Source organism: Diabrotica virgifera, chromosome 2, assembly GCF_917563875.1.
Source record: "Diabrotica virgifera virgifera chromosome 2, PGI_DIABVI_V3a".
NCBI lineage: Eukaryota > Metazoa > Arthropoda > Insecta > Coleoptera > Chrysomelidae > Diabrotica > Diabrotica virgifera.
This window is the reverse complement of record NC_065444.1, coordinates 200,543,360-200,567,377: the sequence shown is the minus strand read 5'-3', so window position 1 is coordinate 200,567,377 and position 24,018 is coordinate 200,543,360. Positions and strand designations below refer to the sequence as shown.

At 34.0% G+C, this 24,018-nt stretch overlaps 1 protein-coding gene across 1 annotated transcript in view; it reads right to left on the bottom strand.

Moving 5' to 3' along the window:
* Positions 1 to 22,480, bottom strand: part of LOC126880341 (ATP-dependent RNA helicase DHX8) — a 74,971-nt gene extending 52,491 nt beyond the window's left edge. The window contains exons 1-5 of the mRNA XM_050644144.1: positions 22,296 to 22,480; positions 21,429 to 22,195; positions 16,107 to 16,268; positions 5,644 to 5,824; positions 5,208 to 5,414 (exon numbers count right to left, since the gene is read on the bottom strand). Coding sequence (XP_050500101.1) covers positions 5,208 to 5,414; positions 5,644 to 5,824; positions 16,107 to 16,268; positions 21,429 to 22,195; positions 22,296 to 22,389 — 1,411 coding nt within the window. The 5' untranslated portion in view covers positions 22,390 to 22,480. The remainder of the gene's footprint in view (positions 1 to 5,207; positions 5,415 to 5,643; positions 5,825 to 16,106; positions 16,269 to 21,428; positions 22,196 to 22,295) is intronic.
* Positions 22,481 to 24,018: the final 1,538 nt, after the last annotated feature.

Sequence of the window (24,018 nt, the reverse complement as noted above, 5' to 3'; positions counted from 1 at the left end):
ATTAGTGATACCAAAAATCTCAAAAAGTAAAATAAATTAGGTTTTGCTTTTCTGAATATTTTGGATTTTTTGTTTTCCTGTAGGGTACAAGAATTTACAAAAGGTGAGGATTTCGGAAGGAGCATTCACGGACGATATGATGGTAGTTGCAGAAAGTGAACAAGACCTACAAAGTAATATGGAAATCTGGAATGAAACACTAAAAAGATATGGAATGATTCTGAACAAAGAGAAAACCAAAGTAATGAAGATAGGAGATAATCAATAAATGAGCATTTCAATCGAGTGAAGAGAATTAGAACAAGTCGACATGTTTGAGTATTTTGGCACTAAGATAGAGAATTCAGGAGATGAAGAAATGGAAATCAATTAAAGAATAGAAAAAGCTATGAAAACGTACTATTTAATGAACAAGGGTTTAATAGGAAAAAGAGAAATTTCACGGAAAACCAAGATGAATGTATACAAGACAATATTCAGACCAATCCTCACTTTCGGTTGCGAATCGTGGGTATTGACAAATAGGCAGAAAAGTAAATTACAGGCCATCGAAATGAAATACGAGAAGAGACAAAATTAGAAATAATGTAATACGAGAAGAATTAAACATCCAACCATTGATCTCATTTATTGAACATAAACAGCTAAATTGGTGGGGACATCTGCAACGTATGGAAGACCAACAACAGGTTAGAAGAGTATAGGAAGCCAAAACATGGAAGAAGGCAAGGAGAGAAAGACCTAAAAAGACCTGGGACGAAACAGTTGGGGGACTGCTGGTAAGAATGGGAATGAAGCAAGAAGAATTGAAAAATGAGAAATTGGTTAAGATATGGCTGTTCAAAATTTGCATACACTAGTGATTAGTGACTCGCTGAAGCCCTTTTTTTTTAACTACAGCCTTTTCAAAAATAAGCACTTTGAACCGATGAAACTTCAGATCATATAAACAATACATAAGTAAAGTAACTTGTGGTGGAGCGGTAACGATTAATTTCATTTGGGATGCTAATTAGGGGTGATTTTCACGATTTTTTTTTTACCAAAAAAAGGGACCAACATTATTTTGAGCGAAACTTACTTTTGATGTTAAAAAAAAACAAAAATATAGCTTTTTTTAAACACTTTAAAAAGTTATAACGAGTTTTCCCTGATAAGTGCCTGATTTTTTGGTTATTTTACGTTGAAATATTTGATTTGGAATTTAACGAAAAAGAACCTCCTTTTCATTAGCTACAACTCTGCTTCTACTGGATCTGCAGACATCAATCCATACATACTATTTTTTTCTATAAAATATTAACTTTTGAGTTATTTGCCAAAATCTGTCTAAAAGCGTGTTTAGACGGATGAAGAAACTTGTTTTTTTTTTTGTTGAAAACTGAACATATTTACTCGCAAAAATAACTTGAAAAGTATTAACTTAGTGGAAAAACTTTATAGAACAAATGTTGTTTAAAATTAGCCATTTTAACCAATTCCGGATTTTTTTGAATGTATGTTTTTTCACTCTCGAGAATGGGTGAAACTCACATTCAGGCCAAAAGCACACATCGGCACAATATCACTTTTTTCTTTGACATGTTAGCTATTTGTATGCCAAATCTCATGTCAATCCAAGCGGTTCTTTAAAATTCAGAGGTTTTACAATATTTCACCTTGATTGAATGGACTATAAATATGATTTCTAAAGTTTAGTTTTTTGGTTTATTTCAAGCACCTACCTACCTTCAAAAAATAAATAAAAAACATAATCCAAAATGCCTTAAAGGGCGCCAAAATCCTTTTTTGTACACAGGCGCCAGTAACTCTTACGGGGGCCCTGCAAACCTAGATGTACAAGTCGATGGTATAAAGGCCAAAGGGCGTAATCCTCAAATGTTACAGGAGGCTTATAAAACTGAATTACTTGTACTATGTAGCTAGTTTCAATATTCTATATTCATTGTTCTATGTAGCTAGTTTAACTCGCTACATAGAACATATAATAACTTAGACTATATAAACTAGCCACATAAACTTACGTGCATAGAAATCAGCCCACTTAAAAATTTGTTCATTATTGATGTCTTATGTTTCCTTAACCTGTTCGCCGATTTAAGTGATTCTTTGAACATGTTATAGCCTGATTCTTTAACAATACCACTGTAATAATATGGTTGCTAAACAGATAAATTTTCATTGTATACCATTGTGTACCAATCAAACTGTGTTTTTTTCTCAAAGTTCGCATCACCCTGTGGAAAATTCTAGCATTTATAAAATAATCAAATTAAAAGCCAACTATAGCCTCAGGTTTTCTTAACATTCTGTTTTTTTATTCATTCGTTTATGTTGGATGATAAAAAAATTAGGTACTTCAACAACTAGTACATTCTTTCACGGTTTTTGCTCTAAATTTTAAAGAACCGCTTGGATTGACATGAAATTTGGCATACGCATAGCTTACATGTCAAAGAAAAAAAGTGATATTGTGCCGATGTGTGCTTTGGCCCTGGGGGTGACTTTCACCCCCTCTTGAGGGTGAAAAAATATAAGTCCAAAATAAGTCCGGAAATTGATAAACTGACTAATTTTAAGAACTTTTGTTCTATAGAACTTTTTCGCCAAGTCAACACTTTTCGTGTTATTTGCGAGTGAATATATTCATTTTTCAACAAAATAACTACATTTTTAGATGGTTTTTCGCAAATAACTCAAAAAGTAAGTATTTTGTCGAAAAAAACGTTCGTAGCAAAAATATGGCCTGTAAAAAAGTAAAAAAATGGTGTACGCGTTAGATCTCTGGACCTCGTAAAGCCAAAGTTATAGCCAATGAAAAATAGATTCATATTCACCAAATTTCAAATAGAATACTTTGAAGTGAAATATCCAAAAAATTAAGCACTTTTTGGGGAGAATCTATTATAACTTTTTTAAAGTGTTTAAAAAGAGCTTTATTTCTGTTTTAATAAAAAATTTTTATCATTAAATTTAAGCAAGTTACGCTAAAAATAAAGTTGGTCCCTTTTGTTTTGGCAAAAAAAATAACGGGAAGACCACCCCCTAATTAGCAACTTAAATGAAATAAATCGTTACCGCTCCATAAATTATTTTACTTATGTTGTGTTTATCTGATCTGTAAGTTTCATCGATTCAAAGTGCTTATTTTTGAAAAAATTTGGTTTTAAAGTGAAATTTTTAAAAATTTTAATTTTGAAAAATATGATTTTTTTCAAAATAACTTAAAAATTGTTAGAGATACCAAAAATCTCGAAAAACAAAAAAAAAGTCAGGATTGCTTTTCTGAATATCATATATTTTTTTTTGTTTTTCTGTTAGACAAAAATTGATTAAGATTTGGTGTTTCTAAATTTGCATACATTCGTGATCAGTGACTCGTTCAACCCCTTTTAACTACAGCCTTTCAAAAATAAGGACTTTGAACCGATGAAACTTACAGATCATATAAACAATACATACGCGAGTCAAGAAACTTGTGAAGTCGTAACGATTAAGTTCATTTGAGATACTAATTAGGGGGTGATTTTCCCGATTTTTTTTTACCAAAAAAAATGGACTAACTTTATTTTGAGCGTAACTTGTTTACTTTTGATGCTAGAATTTTTTTTATAAAACAAAAATGAAGCTTTTTTTAAACACTTTAAATAAGTTGTAATAAGTTTTCCCCTAAATGTGCTTCATTTTTGGTTATTTCACGTCAAAGTATTCCATTTTAAATTTTACGAATATGAACCTACATATTTTTAATTAGCTATAACTCTGCTTCTACTAGGTCTACAGACGTGATATATACAATATTTTACAAGCTATATTTTTGCTACGAATCTTTTTTCGACAAAATACTTACTATTTGAGTTATTTGCAAAAAACCGTCTAAAAATGTGGTTATTTTGTTGAAAAAATGAACATATTCACTGGCAAACAACTCGAAAAATATTGACTTAGTGAAAAAACTCTATAGAACAAAAGTTACTTAGAATTAGTCAGTTTATCCATTTCCGGACTTACTTTGGACGAATATTTTTTCACCCCCAAGAGGGGGTTTTGACTTGTTAGCTATGTGTATGCCAAATTTCATGTCAATCCAAGCGGTTCTTTAAAATTTAGAGGTTTTCCAATATTTTACCGTTAAAGAACGGACGAAACTAGACATGTTCTTCATCAATACACGGTGTTTTTAAATAAGTGCGACAAACTTTAACGGATAATTCTGCATGAAAAAATAATGACAGTTGGCTTTATAAACGTATGCCCGCAAATGTTTCGTTTCCGAGATACGGGATGTTGAATGTTTTCTTACAAACTGACGATTTATTTATTGCTTTAAAACCAGTTGAGATACGCAAATGAAATTTGGTACGTTTTAAGAGACAGTTATTGCGGATTTTTTGACATAAAATTAAGAATTTTATATTCACCATTAGCGTGCATACGGGTAATATGATCGGTCATATTACACGTATGCGCGCTAATGGTGAATATTAAATTCTTAATTGTATGTCAAAAAATGTGCAATAACTACGTTTTAAAGCCCACCAAATTTCATTGGCATATCTCAACCGGTTTTAAAGCAATAAAATAAATCGACCGTTTGTAAGAAAAAATTCAACATCCCGTATCTGGGAAACGAAACATTTGCGGACATACGTTTGTAAAGCCAACTGTCTTTATTTTGTCATGCAGAATTACTCCTTAAAGTTTGTCGCACTTATTTAGGAACACCGTGTATTGATGAAGAACATGTCTAGTTGTTAAAGTACCTAACTTTTTTATTATTGAACATAAACGAATGAATCAAACAAACAGAATGTTAAGAAAACCTAAGGCTATAGTTGCGTTTTAATTTCAGTATTTTATAAATGCTAGAATATTCCACAGGGTGATGCGAACTTTGAGAACAGTTTGATTGGTACACCCGGTATACAATGAAAATTTACCTGTTTAGCAACAATATTATTACAGTGGTATTGCTAAAGAATCAGGCTATAACATGTTCAAAAAATCACTTAAATCCGCCAACAGGTTTAGGAAATATGAGACTTCAAAAATGACCAAATTTTTAAGTGGGCCGATTTCTATGCACGTAACGTAAATTTAGTAATACAAGTAATTGAGTTTTTTAAGCCTGCTGTCAAAATCATTAATTGAGGGTTACGCCCTTTGGCCTTTATATCATCGAAGTTATAAATTATTATATAGCATACCTTGCAAAAATGGAGCTTCATCTTCGACCAATTCAATTTCAATATCAGCCTCTCCATCTTCATCCTTGGGTAACAATCCAGTTTCTTCATCAAAATCAGGCAACTCACTCTTAGCAATACATCCTGATGAAATCATCTGTTTTATTTCCCATCTCTCGGGACTTGAAATCCTTGTTACTCGTTTCCGGGAGTCTTCTTCTCCTTCATCTATTAACAAAATAAAATAGACATGGAATGCAAACATGGACAAATAAAAAGGGTGAATGATGGGTTGAATTCATGAAACAAAACTTTGGGAATTGATAAATAAAATGTGTATTAGAAGGGGACATTTAAAAAAATTGGAAGCACAGGAATATAATTGTACTCAAAATATCTCCTACAATGCTGTAGTAGTAAGTGTCATTATTATTAAAGAAAATAAAGATATATTTACCTATGTTCACTGGCAGTCTCAATACAGATGTACTGCTGTTTACAGGCCTGTCAGGATTTCTATCCCTATCTTCTCTTTCAGTTGGAGCATGGGAATGTGGGTTAAGGTCTTTACCAGTAATCTGACAGACATCTTTCATAGATAATGACACCTTCTGGCCTGTTACTGTCAATACTTTCACCTGAAAATATAAAAAGTACTATTTGAAATATCCATATTATATTTAAAAATGTGAGTTAAACCAATAATTAATTAACAGATCGATGTGATATGGTGTACATATTGTCCATATCGAAAACTGTTGGAGTGGTAACCAAAAATTGTCAATTAACATACAGTGAGTAATCATATTATTAGAGCCACCTAGTAAAATTTAATGTTTTAGAGGAAAGGTCTATAATTGAGCTGTATCATATATTAATGGATTTGTTTCCATTTGGCAGTCTTGTTTCACTTTATGAAAGTGCAATAAATAGTCTGACAATAGTGTCAATACGCATGTGTGGCAATGCGTGACAATGCTAGCTTGCAACTCAAGCAAGCAAGCAAGCATAGTGATTTAACCCAGCCTGAGAGACTTGCTCACCCCTAGAGAATGACATTCGGGTGATACAATTCATTGGGGCGAGGAGGATTAACTCCCGTAAGCAGGAATCACTCCACCCCGCTTCAATGCTCCAGACCATCCACTTACCCCCCGATAGCACTCTGATGCGCTATAGGGGCTCTCAATCAGCAAAGTGCTTATCATATGGGAGTCTTGGGTACACGGACTCCCATATGAAATCCTACCCCGATCAATGCAGGCCAGCGTGAGGCGCTCTATTCCCGCTATCTCTAGTGACTTATCTTCGATCTGTTTTGCTTGCTCGGGCGCCGAGTCCCCGCTCTGGGCTATGTCCAGTTCGGTGACTCGGCGCTCGAAAATGTGGGCCCCTCATGCCCGTTTTTTGGGTTTTGTTACTAATATTATTTTGTGGCTTTCGCCTATTGTTAATATTTTATTGATTTGTTTAGTGGCTGAAGCCGTTTTGAAGTTTTTATATATTTTTTTTTGAGGGATGTCTGAAACGTATAAAAATCAACATTAATAAATATAATGAGATGCCAAAGGTGAGCAAGTTGTTTTCTTTTGATAGAGCTACGATTATCTAGCCTTTATTATATATTAACTAATATTTGCTGTTTGGATCTCCTGTGTTTCCATCTATGGTACACATCATACCTTAATATCTCTTGTAGGATCTGGTTTGGGTGGTCTTCTAGCTCAGCAAATTTTGTTCTGGCTTTTTCCTCCATAATATCCAGTACTCTTATTTGTTTTAGGTCTCTAAATAAGAACCGTTCGGCGACATATCTGGGCACGTTTGCAGCTTCTCTGAGGCAGTTGTTGTGTGCCGCTTGTATCTTCTTTTTGTTACTTTGACTCGTGTGACCCCATGCAAGAGATGCGTATGTAATTATTGGCAGTATAATGCTATTTATAAGTCTTAATTTTGTTTTCATAGCTAATTTGCTTCTTCTTCCTGTGAGTCCTCTTATTGCCGCTCTGGCCGCTGCTGTTTTCTGGACTGTTGCGTTGACATGTGATGTGAATGTTAGACCTTGGTCCATTGTGACTCCTAAATATTTAGCTTTGTTTTGCCATTCGATGGGTCTGTTTTGCAATGTTAGCTGTTGTTCTGGGTTATCTCTTCTCTTTTTGAAGATAACCGCTTGGGTCTTATCTGGATTTATTGCTATTTTCCATTGGATACTCCATTCTTCTATTGTATCCAATGCCGTCTGTAGATTTCTTACAGCTATATCTAGGTTCATGTGTTTTGCAGCAATTGCAGTGTCGTCTGCATAAAGGCTGATCAATGTCCCGGGTGTTCTTGGAAGATCTGCTGTATATATGCTATACAGAAGGGGTGATAAAACTGCCCCCTGTGGTACTCCAGCTTCCGGCATTCCGTGTTCTGACAGAACTGGTCCTATCCGGACCCTGAACTTCCGGTCGCTTAGGTACGAGGAGATGAGTTTCGTCATGGCCCCGCTGTATCCATAACCTCTCATTTTGTATGTCAGTCCTTCATGCCACACTCTATCAAAGGCTTTGCTTACATCCAGAAAGGCTGCTCCCGTATATTGTTGGTCATTGAATCCATCTACTATATATTCGGTAAGTCTTAATATTTGATGTTCGCTGGAATGTTGAGCTCTGAATCCAAATTGTGCTTCTGGGATTATGCCTAGCCTGTCTGTCTCTGATTGGAGCCTGGTTTGGATGACTCGCTCCACTATCTTACTGACTGCTGGAAGTAAGCTAATCGGCCTGTAATTTTGCGGAAATATGTGGTTCTTTCCTGGCTTGGGTATCATAATTACATGGGCTTCCTTCCATCGATTTGGGAAGAGCCTGTATCTTAGTATTGCGTTTGTTATATTTGTCAAATACACAACTGCTTTCGAGGGAAGATACTTCAGAGCTCTGTTAGTGATTTCGTCTGGACCAGGTGCTTTCTTTGGTGAACTTTTTCGAATCAGTTCACTTATTTCTCTTGGTGATGTGGGATTTATTATTTCTTCTTTTTCTTCGGGCGTTTCTAGTTCTGTTTCTTCGACTTCTTCGATAAAGTCTATATCTTCGTCTTGGTGATAATTCAGTGTGCACTCTCTTTCAAGTGTCCTTCTCATCACCTCGGCTTTATCTTCTTCTGTGTAGACGATCCCGTTTTCTCCATGTAGTGGGGGAATGGGTTTTCTATCGTTTCTTAAAGTTCTTTGGAGCCTCCATATTTCTTGCATATTTTGGCTCCTCTCCTCCATTTCTTTTATGTAGTTTTCCCACTTTTGGCTTCTATGGTCTATTAGTGCCTGTTTGACTTGTCGATTCAGTCGATTTGCCCTATTTTTATCTTCCTGGTCTCTTGTTCTTCTGGCTCTCTTTTTGGCTCTGTTCTTTTCCCTTATCATTTCTTTTATTTCCTGATTTATGTCTCTAAATCTTCCCATATGAATTTCATATTCTTCTTCAGTAGTGCTATTTCTTAGTGCTTCTTTTATGATGTTTTCGAGCTCTAGGACTTTTTCCTCTATTTCTTGTGGATTGTCAATTGTAGGAATGTTTCCAATTCCTATGCTCACTAGGCGTTTGAAGTTAGACCACTTGGTTTTCTTTCTTTTCTTTGTTGTTTTGTTAGACTCGTGTGCCTATTATTTTGTATTCTTGGTTTTTAGAGTTATAATAACATTTGCGAGTTTCCATTGCTCTTTAGTGATATTCTGACAGGCCTATACTATTTTTGTGAATTTAATAAAAAATGTGCGTTCGTTACACTAGTGGTACCAGAATATCATGGAAAATCCAAAGACATCTCACCAAGGACAATAGCAGAAATAAAAACTTTAATATTCAATACTAATCACTCCAACATAAACATAGCATCCATTTCTAAAGTTTCAAAGGCAAAGTGGACCCTATAAAGAAAAACATATTATTATTAAACAAAAGTAAAATTTTCTGAGGTGGCTCTAATAATATGATCACCCACTGTATATGTGCCATATTAAATAAATAAATAGTTTTAACCAGAGTATTATGCAGCTGCTGCATTTTCGTGTTGCAAAGAAATTGAAAATGTTTATACATTTTAATTAATTTACTCTTTTGTTGAGTACTAAGGAATCTTTCTTGTTGGAACTTTTACCACGCTGAGCAGATGAGTTGTGAATTATTTAAAATTCTCTTATCTTAATTTCCTCGACATCCTGTATGATTTATAATTTTTGAAAATCTCGGGAGGTTGCAACCAAAGAAAGTATTTCACCTGTTGTCAATCTGGTGGTATGGAAACGATATTTATTGTCGTTTTCTGTGCTACTTCGATTGATGACTGACTTACTTTGTTTTTCGGTAGATGGCTCTAGTAAGTACATCCGTGACATTTCGTTCTTTGCAATTCGGAAAGGCCCAAAGTATGATGCCTGGAGAAATCGGAGAGAAGAGGATATGGGACTACTGATGAGGGGGAAAAACCTCCGAAACCGGTATAGACTCTTCCTGCACTCTCCGATTTAACCAGAGTATTAGGCCCGGAGCAAATTGAACCTAAGCGAGACACAACCTGCGCCGGCGGGACGGGCGACCCGTGCAGTTATTTTTCTAGAGCACCGCATATTGAACACAAGCCAACCCGACCGTTGGCTGTCGCCGTAACGAATAGAGACGGGCAAAATCAGTGCGGACGTGTAACGGTTACTTTTGATACCGGTTCTCAGTGGTACTGCGTACAAATACTGATTACAAAATACTGATGTATCTTATCCTTGTACTGAATTGAGTAGGCAATTCATATTGCAGGGGGAAGACAGTGAAATCACTGTAGCGACACTTGACAACAATCAACTTGCTTCTTTACCAAGGAACCGGAGCAGATGTTCTAACGAAGCATTTTCCATCAGACAGAAATTCACTGATTGTTTCAATTCGGCTAATGGGTCAGTTGATTGGCAACGTAGAGTGGTTGAGAGAGGACAATTTTGAATATTACTAAAATAATTTCACTTATTTATATCTACTTTGTAAAGTAGTACCAACTATCTAAGCGAATCATTAATATTCAGTTCAGCGGGGTGCTATTATTGGAGGTGTGGAATTCCATAAACAATAGATCTATGTATTTTATGAAATGTTCCCTTATTTATGCATATTTCACACCTCTAACAATATCACCACGCTGAACTGAATATTAATGAGCCTCTTAGATACTTAAATAGGTACGGGTATATGTTTCACATACGAATTTTTAATTTTATATCTTCAATGTATTTAAAATATTAGTAATATCTCCAATTATGATTTTAACTGTGTAATAAATTACAGTGGAACCTCAATAACTCGGATTAATCGGGACCGCGGCCGATCCGGGTTATCGAAAATCGGGGTTAGCCGGAGAATATGGTAAAAATTAATAAAATACGGTATACTTACAGATAAACTCCATTAGAATTGAAATAACATGAAATATATATAAATATGCACAGTACCTACACATCTAAATTACTAAAAACACGCAAACACAAACGTAAGCAAACGAAAGCGAACAATACAAGACTGTACTACACACAATAGGCAAATCAAAATAAGCGGTACGCTACCTGGGTGAGCATAGGAGTAACTAAAGATATTGACATTGTTCTTCCATTTTGCTTTGAGTTTGTGTGTTTGTATAAAAATATTTACGTCTTAAAAGTAATTTGATAAGAATGAGTCGTTAAAATCGGTATTGTTTTCAAATAGGCTTATAGCTATTGCTTCAAATAGCGAATTGAAATTCACTTTTCATTACAAAATATTAAAATAGCCTAAAAAGTTGTGGACCAATTTTCGGGTTACATAGTGGAAATGTTCCATAACTCTCGTATCATAATAATATGTTTCACAACAAATATACTGAATGGATATATCAATCATTATGGATATAACAATAAAGCACACAAAAGGGGGCGAACATGTTACTTTAGAAAAAGCAAGATAATGAAACCAATTGTATTGGACGTCGTTCATGTGTCCCTAATAATAAAGCCGGCTATTCACCATACTGAGGTGTCGTTCTACAAAATAGTCGACATCAATTCTGCAGTACTGCAGCATAGAAACCAGTTTCTCTGTGGTAAAATTGTAACTATTTTGTTGGATGCACGGTCAATTTTTGAAAAAATTTTGTCAATTAGTCGAATTCGACAAAATTGAACCACGCCGCAGTATCTTGAGTGGCCGGATTAATATGAACACTATCGATTCTGCTGCAGAAATCAAGGTTATGTTCAAGGTTGGCAGGCTTAAACCACATGCTTGAAACCTTAGTTTAAACTTTAAGAAAAAACCTTTGGGCTAGTGTAGTTGAAACTTCGAAACTCAATTCAAATCGACTTATTACTATTAAAAATTTATTACTATTAAACGTATTAACCTACCTACCTAAACTTATTACCAACGAATTATTACTATTAAAAATTATTTCAACATTCAACAAATACAAAACTCATGCAAAACCATTGCAAAACTCCAATGACCAATGTCAATATTTATAGTTCTACAATTGCTCACTTTGGCGCTGCATTATTATTTTCGGTTGTCTATACAGTCACCACAATCGGAACGATGTTATGTTATTTAAGAACAGTGAAAACTAAAGACCATTGTTTAAAAAATAATTTTTTTAATAGTCTTTTAGTCTTTTTTTAAACAATGCTAAGACAGTTTGAAATAAATATGTAAAGGAATACTACAGACAGGTGCCTGTTGTTTCTGCCGGCGTGTGCCATGAGTCATTTTTACTATCGTATAGTTCAAATTACACAAATACAAATTATCTCTCAAATATTATATTACGTACATTTTTATTGTTGAAATGTTTATCTGATAATTAACTATTTTGATGGAAATAAGCCACAATTAAATTGAAAAATAATTTTATTAACGTTTCGACGCCCAAATCGGGTGTCGTTGTCAAAATACAAATGTACTGAAAATCAAAATGTTTATCTGATGAAAATCGGTCCGGGTTAGCCGGACTTCCGGGTTATCGGGGGCCGACTTATCGGGGTTCCACTGTACTACCACACCAACAACGCATTATTTGCATGAGTGCATTTTTCTATAGTCAAAACTGCTTACCTATTATATTTATATCTCGTCTACATATTTTGTTTTTAAGCATAAACAAAATTGTAGATACCTAAAGCATCGTTTAAACACAACGATAAGTCACAGCAACTAGTTGTGATGACAAGTTGAAACGCTGTTTAGACGCTGCGATTCAATGCGATACCACCTTCAACCCAACTCCAACTTTGATAAGTTGTGCGATGCACCGTTTACACACAATGATAAGTTGCAACAACTCGATTGACCTTGATAAGTTGTTTGATTTATCGCTGTGTTTAAACGATCCTTAAAGCGTCGTTTAAACACAACGATAAGTCACAGCAACTAGTTGTGATGACAAGTTGAAACGCTGTTTAGACGCTGCGATTCAATGCGATACCACCTTCAACCCAACTCCAACTTTGATAAGTTGTGCGATGCACCGTTTACACACAATGATAAGTTGCAACAACTCGATTGACCTTGATAAGTTGTTTGATTTATCGCTGTGTTTAAATGACCCTTAATATTATGATGACAAATTTTATTTGAAGGTAATGCGATATTCACAGATATCCTTAAGGGTTTTTAAATAGTGAATTATTTTTCAATGATAATGTTGTGTAGATTAAGAAATGAACAATACAAAATTTTTATACCTATATAAAGGGGATTACGCCATCATTTGTGACATTGTATTTCTAGGCCTGGATCCCGCGTACCAAAAAAACTTGATTAATAGCAAGCTGAAAATTTGTTACCTGATAGCTTAACGGTGTCTCGTCAGACAAACTTTGATGTATGGGAACACTGGAACAAAGGAAGTTTTAATTGTGGAACAGGTTAAAAATTTGGAACGTCATACTACGAAAACGTCCCATGTATTTTGTCGGACAGAACTTCCAATTGATTTGTTACCCTTTCATTAAACTCTCATGCAAAAATCAGACTGCTATTTATCACCAACTGTGCATTTTAATAAGTCCGACACGTAGAACATGTCAAATGACAGGTGATAAATAGCAGTCTAATATTTGCATGAGAGTTTAATGAAAGGGTAAGAATTCAATTAAAAGTTCTGTCCGATAAAATACATGAAAAGTTTTTGTAGTCTGACGTTCCAAATCTTTAACCTGTTCCACAATTAAAACTTCCCCTCTTCCAGTGTTCTCCTACATTAAAGTTTGTCCAACCAGATACCGTTACGCTATTAACAAATTTTCATCTTGCTATTAATCAACTTTTTTTTGTTACGCGGGATCCAGGCCTATTCGTTTTAAGTAACCTTTTTTTCTAATGTGTTCTTGTAAAGGCATATCTGGTATCGCCGTTTATTTTGTCTACGAGTACCTAATAAAGTTAGCAGAATTTTAATGACAAAGCGGTGTTGGGTTTTGATTATATATGTACTAATATTTTTATTTATCACAGTAAATTGTACTTATCATTCGTATTCAGTTCGTTTCCTATCTTCTCCCATACCTCGTCTTTTAATTTCGTCCTCATATTATAATCGTCGTGGCTGGTATCGTATACGATGGGATAATTTCGAACGAGTTCTATCAGCTTTTCAACGTCCATCTCGCAAACAAAAACACAACTGAGAATTGAGTTACGCGTCCCACGACCCAAGAAAACTGTACGCCGATGACAAACTTTCCCAAGTTAGACTTGCGAACTCATGAACTGATAGTAGGATGCGCAGAACGGTCTACGCAGTCCGTCGGTGCAGGTTGTGTCTCGCTTAGGTTCAATTTGTGCCGGGCCTTATGCAGCTGCTGCATTTTCGTGTTGCAAAGAAATTAAAAATGTTTATACATATAGTTTTGAGTTGAAAATGAGTTTATTTCTCATTACAAGTGGTATCACAACTTTTTATAAGTGTATGATGATTTCTTTAAATAATCTATAAAAATTCATCAATACCAACGGAGGGAATCCAGAAACATTCTAATTCTAGTCAGCAGATTTTGCAATAATAAAATTCGATGAAATTTATAAAGCGCTGATGAAAAATTCGAAACTATTATGAGCACAGTTAACAAAACTTCTCAAAAATTTAAATGAAAAACCAATGAGAAATAAAATTTCTTTCAAAAATCTATGAGAGTTCAAAAATGATCGAAGAAACTTTTAGGTCAACGAAGAAATATTAAGAAAAGAAAATTAAATAATTAGAAATTATTTTAATAATAGACTAATAAGGTCCAAACAAAGGGTACAATATTATAAGATTTGTGGAAAGTCAAAAACTGTCACATGGCCAGAGACAAAATGACACAAAAAAAAACAAAGAAAATATTACAATGGAAGTCGATAGGAAGACAAAAAAGTAAGGCCTAGAACGAGATGGTTGGATGATGTGGAAGATGACTTGAAAACTATGAATGTAAGACAATGGAGTAGAAAGGCATAAGAGAGATCTGAATGGGAGGACATAGCCAGACAGACAAAGACCCATTCAGGGTTATGATATCAAAAGAAGAAGAATACGGTCCAAATGACAAATATATCAATAACTGAATGAGGGCGAACAATGAGCAAAAGAAAATAATGAAGACATCAAATAGAATTCAAATGGCCACCGAGAAGTCTTCTTGAATTTACCAAAGACAATTTGCAGCTAGCTCCATGTCCAACCATTGGACTAAAGAAAAGAATGTTTCTTTCACTGCGACTTCGTGAGGTGATGCTGATGAAATTTTAGATCAACTAAGGACTATGAAAAATGTTATCAAACCCTTTTCAATTGACTGGAAAAATGCTATGAAGATACCCATTTATCTACAACAAGGACACAAAGCACAACAGCAAAGTAGAATGAATGATGAAATGATGCTGCTGACATCTTACTCACCAAGAAAAATGTTATTAAACCTTATTCAATCAACTGAAAAAATGCTATGAAGATGCCCATCTACAGGAAGTATACAAAGCACAACAGCAAAGTAGAATGAATATGTGGAACAAATAACTTACACAAATTTTCAGCAGATAATGATTGTATGGAGCCATTAGCTTAACCAGAAGTACCTGATAAAATTTTTGAAGAAATAGCGGTAGATAAGGTTATTAATGGTAAAATTGAGACTTATCTTCTAAATTTTAAAGTTACTGGGAAGGTCCATTTGAAATTAAAAACGGAATAAAGGATGTGATATCTGAATAAAAAAACTTGCAAAAGGGAATCCAAAAATTGTAAACAAATCATCTTGCACCAAACGCTGGCTCAAGCTATACTGATGAAGCACGAACCTTCAACATCAAGATGTAGATATTTGCCTATTATGTAGACATTAAAATACAGAAAGATCTTTTTACCAGTCTGGAAGACATATCCATAGTTCATTGTCACCCATTAAGTAATAATTTCTCTATAAGAAATACCAAAAAATTTGCTAGTATGTATATCTAAGAACCAAATATGGCCCATATTTAACTATGAGAAAATATGAGCCAACTATGGCATGTATCTCACACTAATTGAATTTTAAAAGTTGTACACCTTCATGACAAAGTTTAAAATCCAAATATTTAATTTACATTCTCCTTGAGTAAAGGCCAATACAATTTGAATATAGAAGCCCAAGGACAGAGTGGTTAAACCAAGACATGGAGAAGACAAGGCCAAAACAGATGTAAAGCATCTTTATATAAGTATAAAAATATTAGGAGGAGACACAATATCAGGAAATTAAGATACAAAAACTTTAATAAAAGAAGGAGAAAAAGTTATATAAATAAACAATATTTTAGAATATATAGTTTTTTATTTTTTAATATATTGTTTAATTCAAAATGTGTATGTTAAACATGTTAAATGAATTACCTTTACTCTAGCTCCTCTAGATGTTACTTCAGATACATTAGTAACTCTGCCTTCTGCTCTAAGCTGTGAAATATGAACCAAGCCTTCCCATCTCCTTTTAAGTCCCTCCAGCTGGACAAAGCATCCAAAAGGTACAATATTTGATACTTTTCCATTATATATCTGTTGAAATAAAAAATATATATGGATCATTATAAGTTAAAAAGAAATAAAACTGTTAAAAAAGAGACCCCCTACCTACAATAGTTTTGTATTATTTATGTTTTTTATGAAGTTTTTTCAAAATAAAACAAACGGGGAAAATGTGTGTGCCTGAATAACAGATGTTCAATTATGAAAACTGAGCATTAATATCTTCCTCGTCACAGAAATTTTTTGTTCTACCTAACAAAAGTACACAATTTTATTCTGGTCAAAATCATGTATAAGAATCATGACTTATAAATTTTTTTTTCTTATATTAAGGTGAAACAGTAGCGATCAACAGGTAGCCAAAACGCGTTCCAAGACTGCGGCTGTAATTTTGAATATTTTTTCGAGATATTTGGCACACATATTCGTAATATAATAAAGAATGGCGGTACAGAGCCCAATTTGAAAAATATATTAATATGTGGAAATTACTCTGTAATTAAATACAATATTAAAAAAACGAGCCTGTACCGCCATTGAGAAGAACAAAAAAATACACTTTCTTCAAATAAACTTTTTTATCCGATGCCTAGATTTTGTGTCATTTTGGAACTACTAATGAAATAAAAAATTTTAGTAGTTCCAAAATGACACAAAATCTAGGCATCGGATAAAAAAGTTTATTTGAAGAAAGTGTATTTTTTTGTTTTTCTTAATGGCGGTACAGGCTCGTTTTTTCAATATTGTATTTAATTACCGACTAATTTCCACATATTAATATATTTTTCAAATTGGGCTCTGTACCGCAATTCTTTATTATATTACGAATACGTGTGCCAAATATCTCGAAAAAATATTCCAAATTACAGCCGCAATCTCGGAACGCGTTTTTGCTACCTGTTGATCGCTACTGTTTCCTCTTAACCAAGCTATATGTTAATGTAATGACATCAAAACCATAACTAAATATTTGAGCTCGACTTTTCCGTGTGCGTAGATTAATATATCACATGTACTATTTCTGTGACTATAATGTGGCACTGAACTAAATATTTGAGCTCAACTTTTCAGTATGCTTAAATTAATATATCATGTGTACTATTTCTGTGACTATAATGTGGCACTTCCAGCTAAGTACAACTTTTTAACATGAAGTGATATAAAAACCTAAAGTATATATTTGTTCTCATCTTGCTAAGGGATGTTGAACAATACACCTCTTGTACTATTTCAGTCATGTTAAAACTGTATTTCCGGTTTGCAACTCTAGAACCGGAAGAATAAGGACAAATTGTTCATCTTAAATAAAATCTTTGCTTTCATTCGATACCTCATTTATCTTTTTTCTGTTCTAATAACAGAGGAATTGTATTTACTGACTGACAGACAGACACATGGATAATGTCTGTCATTAATGGTTTTCACATATTAACATTGTAAAGTGGGTAAAGTAAAAACAAAATTTATTTTTGAAGCCATTGGAGTTATTTTTGTCATCAGACATATTTTCTTCTGTAATAATTATAAATAAGGCAAGGTATACTGGCTAAGCAAGGTTACTGCTATGCCAAGCTTGACAGACAGTGAAATTAAGACTCCATCAAGATAGCTGTTTATGTTTTACATTAAAATATTAACACGTTGACAGACAGAACATCTATAGACGTCTAATTTCCATTGATATGTGACACAACGTTTATAGATGTTGCATTTTTCCCTATTCTACTTTGCAAAATACATATAGTGTCACAACACTTGCTTATACATTTGCTGCACTGTCCATTAGGGTGGTGCGAAAAATATTAAGTTGATAATTACGTGTCGCTATAGTGCGGCAAAGTTGCGATTGGTAATTACAAGAAAAACAAAAAAATAATTATTCAAATCGGACTTTATCTTCCGATCCCGCAACGGACCTAAAGAGTATGAAAAAAATGAAATTTTACCTTTTTTTCAAAAATTTATATTTTTCCTTCGTGTACGTTTTATTTATCGCTATAGTAAAATTTATGTACAGTTTGCATGGTTGAGTAATAAAAAAAAATAGTTTTACGCATTTAACGAATATCTTCCGATCCCGCAAGGTCAATCAAAATCTATAAAAATTTGAAATTTTTGATGATTTTGTTACATTAAAAAATATTTAGTTATCTCATTTTTCTGTTACAGTGTGAAGCCTTTCGCTTGTTTAGATATTTGTATGACAATATTTAAACAACCCAGAACTCAAAACGAGGGGGTGGTTGCACTTCTAGCCCCACACGCACCCTTCTCTCCAACCAACCAATGAGCTTATGTTTTTTACATTATTTACATATGTACATTTTTTTTTCATCTGTTTGTTTCCAGCTCTTAAACACCAACTTGGTATTGTGATTCCTTGGTAAAATCTGGCAGCATGGACCTTGATTTAAGTGTTGTCATGATGAATCCATCTCTTGATTGGGGCTCACATACATTAGCATTAGACGATTCTTCCGTGACCAACTTTAGACACCCTCGTCAGCTTGCGTGTGGCAGAGATAGTTTTGTACATTCCAGTCTGACATGTCGCCCGATGTAATGCAAGAAGTTATATCTTCATTTAAAACTCTTCGAGGAAGTGGTGGAGAAGATAGTTTGGCAACATTATAGTCTATTATTTTAGTTTAGTCCTGTGCTTCAAAATTTCAAGTAGTAGAGAGAAAGGAAAGACATTAGAGAGTTGGGCCAAGGAGAGTATTAAAAGCCAGACAGACTAAAGCCAAGGGCAAGAGTATTAGAAATTTCATCCCTCCTACTTTAAATTTTCAAGCACAGGACTACACTGAAATAATAGACTGGAATGTTTGAATACTATCTTCTCCACCAGTTCTTCTAAGAGTTTCAAATAAAGATATAAGTTCCTGCATTACATCAGACGACATGCCAGAGGGGAATGTACAAAACTATCCCTGCCACATGCAAGCTGTCGAGCGGTGCGTAAAGTTGGTCATGGAAGCATCGTCTAATGTATGTGAGCTCCAATAAAGAAATGGATTCATCAGGGCAACCCTTAAATCAAGGTCCATGCTGACAGATTTTACCAAGAAATCACAATACAAAGTTGGTGTTTAAAAGCTGGACACAAACATATGAAAAAGAAATGTACAATGTACATATATGTAAATAATGTAAAAAACACACACTCGGTTGGTTGGAGAGAAGAGTGCGTGTGGAGCTAGAAGTGCAACCACCCCCTCATTTTGAGTTCTGGGTTGTTTAAATATTGTCATACAATATCTAAACAAGCGAAGAGCTTCACAATGTAGCAGAAAAATGAGATATCTAAATGTTTTTTAATTTATAAAAATCATCAAAAATTTCAAGTAAAATTACATTTTTTTTCATAATCTTTAGGTCCGTTGCGGGATCGGAAGATAAAGTCCGATTTGAATAATTATTTTTTTGTTTTTCTTGTAATTACCAATCACAACTTTTCCGCACTATAGCGACACGGAACTATCAACTTGACTTTTTTCGCACCACCCTACTGTCCATTAACGTGTTAAGAGCAGAAATGGAACAGCCTATTGGCTGGAAGTCACAATTTCTAAGGATTTTTTTACATTGTAAAAATATAACCTAGAGTCGGTGCTACCATACTATGTCTGTGGTCTACCATCACATTTATAAACACATAAATAAGATAAACTATTATTTTAATTTTACAGATAATCCTTTGTTATAACTCTATTTACTATTTTAGTCAATTTTGTTTCTTATTCCCAATTAACATATTAAATTGATATGACACAGTATTAACTTGTAAAATTAAAACAATAATTCTTCTGATTTATGTTTTATTCAATTTGTAAAGATTTTCATTATAGTGTGCAAACCTTTCTGAGAAAAATTAAAAAGATTACAGTATTGGTTAGCCACACAGGTAGGTATACAATGCCAGCAAAAACATCTTTACAAAGTGAATAAAACCCATAAATCAGAAGAAGTATTATTTTGATTTTACAAATTAATACTTTGTCATATGAATTTATTATTTTAATTGGGATTGGGAATAAGCCACAAAATTGGCTTATTTTGCACACTATAATAGATAGCGATAGGTAGGGCCGTAACTACCATTGGGGCAACCGGGGCAGCGCCTGGCCAATGGGAGCCCCGCAGGGGCCCTCGTTTGGATAGCCGTACATAGATTTTAATGAGGAAAATAAAAATAAGTTTTTTAAAACCCGATCCCAAGGAAATATTTTCAAATTACACAATTTTAAAAAGACCTTACAGGGGCACCCTAGACCTCAATATAAAGTTTTAATTTTTCACTGGGGAAATTAGTCTTTTTGACTAAAATGCAATTGGAACAGAAAAGGGGCACCTGCGGCCTGAGCTAAGCTGGGGCCCCCGATATCTTAATATAAAAATTTATATTATTACTTAGGAAATTAGTTATTTCGGCATAATAAAACCTAAAATGCCATTGGAAAAGCGGACCCGGGCTAAGCTGGGGCCCCCAAAACCTTTCGTAAAGATATAAATTGTTACTGAGGAAACTAGTTATTTTGGCGAAATAAAAACTAAACTGCAACCGGAAAAGGGGCCCCCGGTCCCAGCTACTTTGTCTTAACCAATTTAATTTTTTTGTGTTGGTCAACTAAAATAGCAATATGTAGGTACAAGAAACTTCCGTCATGGAATGCATTAAAATGCGTTTTAAAGGTTTTAACCCTTTGACTGCGGGAACCGCATATTTGCGTAATTTCAGTAGTGCATGAGATGTGTGGGAAACGCACATATGCAACAGGGCTAACCGCTTCGCTACGGTTAGCGATTATTTGCGTATAGACAAAATATAACGTAAACAAAATATAAAATATATAATGTCATCAGATGGTTTCTGAATGAATGGGCGTGAACCGCCCACCTAAAGTGCCTCGAGCGGGATGAGGTTCCCGCAGTCAAAGGGTTAAATATCAAACATTTTTCCGGGCCCCCTTCCGCTGGAAGTTAAACCCCCCGGTAGAAAGCCCGGCCCCCAGATCACGTTTGCCCCAGGGCCCCCATCTTACTTACAGCCCTGGTAACAGGTAGACTGCAAACTATAGTGGCACCCCCATATTAGTCTCTTATTATGTAAATGTTTTATATGTTTCTTACACTAAACAGAATTAATGAATTGAGAATATGTTAATTTTTTTAAATCTGTACACTTACTTTTCCTGGGGTAGGATCATCTTCAAACTCTGGATTATCTTTTTCACTTTTGAACTTCTTCTCAGTACTTCTATCCCGTTTTATATCCCTCGAATTGCTTCTTTCTCTCCTATCTTTACCTCTAGAATAATTTTTGTATTTTCGATCCTTAGATCTGTTTCTCCTGTCTCTCGATCTACTTCTTCTATCCCTTGATCTGCTTCTCCTATTCCTAGACCTACTTCTTTCTTTATTTCTTTTGCTCCTAGAACCACTTCTATCTCTTCTGTTTTTCTTCTCGTCTCTGGATCTACTTCGTCTTTTATCCTTTCTAGAGTCCCTGTCCCTTGATCTAGATTTCCGTCTTTTTCTTGGTTTAGATCTAGACCTACTTCTTGACGATCTTTTTCTTTCTATAGGACTTGCACTTCCAGATTTAGTTGTTGTTTGGATTTGACTGTTTGAGGGAGCGTCCGCTTCAAACTGTTTCATTAGGTCGGCTACAATGTCATCATCTTCATTTTTTTCAGCAGGTGCTTCTTCATCTATAAACAAAGGTTTTTGTTTTTCGTTTGGTAAAGCTAAACCAGGAAATTTGGTAGCCAGAGTTTCTTTTTGATACACATCAGCTTCAACTTTCGATTTATTTTTCTTCGGTTTCATATGTTGAATGATTCTTAGCAAATTTGAGATGAAGGAATCTGAAAACTCAGCTCCATTTTCTATAAGTGCCTTTTTGAAAGATTCAAATGTACCATTCTTCTCGGAAAGATGAATAATAAATTCGGCTGAAATATTAAAATAAAAGAGTCAATATAATAAAGTATATTTATAAAATTAATGAAAAGATGAAAATATACAATCAATATAACCTATTAAAAACCTTACCCAAATCTTTATCATTCATACCGAGATGGTTTTCTAACTCAGTACAAACCTTAGAAACCAAGGAAAGATATTCCAATTTCTGTAATTCATCCATTTTATTGTAATATTTATTATTTGTTGTATTTTTTAATTATTTATAATTTGCTACAGCTACTGTACAATAATTGTCAATGTCAATCAATGTGAATGTAGCTACATATAAATTGTCAGTCAGATGTCACCATGTCAATCTTAAGGCGGCGCCAGACATGCGGTATTTGGCAAATACTGAACAAGTTCTTGCTAAATATCAAATATTTGAGTGCTCATGAAGGCCCCGTCTCACCATCAAATAATTGAAGTTGGATTTATAGTTTGACGTAGCGTAGACGTAGACGCAACGGAGACGCACTGGAAAAGATCAACACCGAATTTTGTGTACTCGTGTTTATAGATGAACGCAAGCGCCTGACGGAGCGTAGAGAAACGTAACGTAACATAAGAGATGACCAACTTTCATCTTTTACAGTGCGTTTCTTCCGTCTGGCCAATCATAAGGCAGAATTTTGTTCTGTCACTCAAAGTGGACCCGCCCCGCCCTCTCATTCCTTGTGTTGTGTAAAAAGTTGATTGTCAACATATTCGAATTTTGTTAATTATTTGTAATACAATGGATGTTAAGTTATTAATTTAATAAAAATATATCATAGAGTCATTTCAATATTTCAGATAAATATGAGTTGTTATTAGCCTAATTCGTGGTTATCCACACATATTATACGATAGGTAAATCCAATAAACATTTAAAGACCAGGAAATGGAACAAAATAGTTGGAAATCCCATGGCATGCGGCACCAAAGAGCATACTTTCGTTTATTTCCTAATCCATGTAACACACAAAACAGATAAATATTATAATAAATAATAGTATAAGTATAAATAAATAAACACAAAGTTTGTTTACTGTTCGTATAATTTATAGGCTATGTTGTTGAATTAGAATTAAGTCATTGTTTACTCTTTCTACTCATGCGCAAAAATTCCGCTACGTCGATCTATAAATTGACATAATAGGGAGTTTTTGTTGCTACGTAACGTACGCATCTCCGTATACGTAAAGCCACTAACGTGTCGTAGAGGATGAACGTTAAAATAGGTAGTTTTTGTGACTGCCTTAACGTAACGTAAAGCAAATCGTAAAGTAATTTTTAAATTCCGTTGACATTAAAAAATAAAACAATGTTCACACAATATACAAATGTAAAAAAAGATAAATGAATGATGAAATTGTATGGTTTTTATTGCTTCTATTTAAATATAAAAATATTATTTTTCCTTAGGTTAAAATTTTTTTATTTTTGTTTATACCTACTTTTTAGTTGTAAATTATTGTACCTACATCAGAATTCCAGTATAATGTAAATATTTTGTTCATATTTATTTGAAAATTTTACAGAAATTAGGTCATTTATTTATCAAGTTATTAATTGTGGTGATCACAGTATTTCTTAAATTAATACAAGATTTGTTTGTTTTGCTTTATTAATAGACAACTTGAAAACAATAAAATTTTAAATCTATTATGAAGTTCCAATTTCCAATTACAAACACAGAATAATTTTACTCAATTAGACTAAACCAATAACCAATATAACCTTAAATATTTATAAACGGGTAGTACGCTGATGAAATGTTCATTTGGTAGCCATTGGTAGGTAATCGCCAATCGGGCAAGATCCTCGT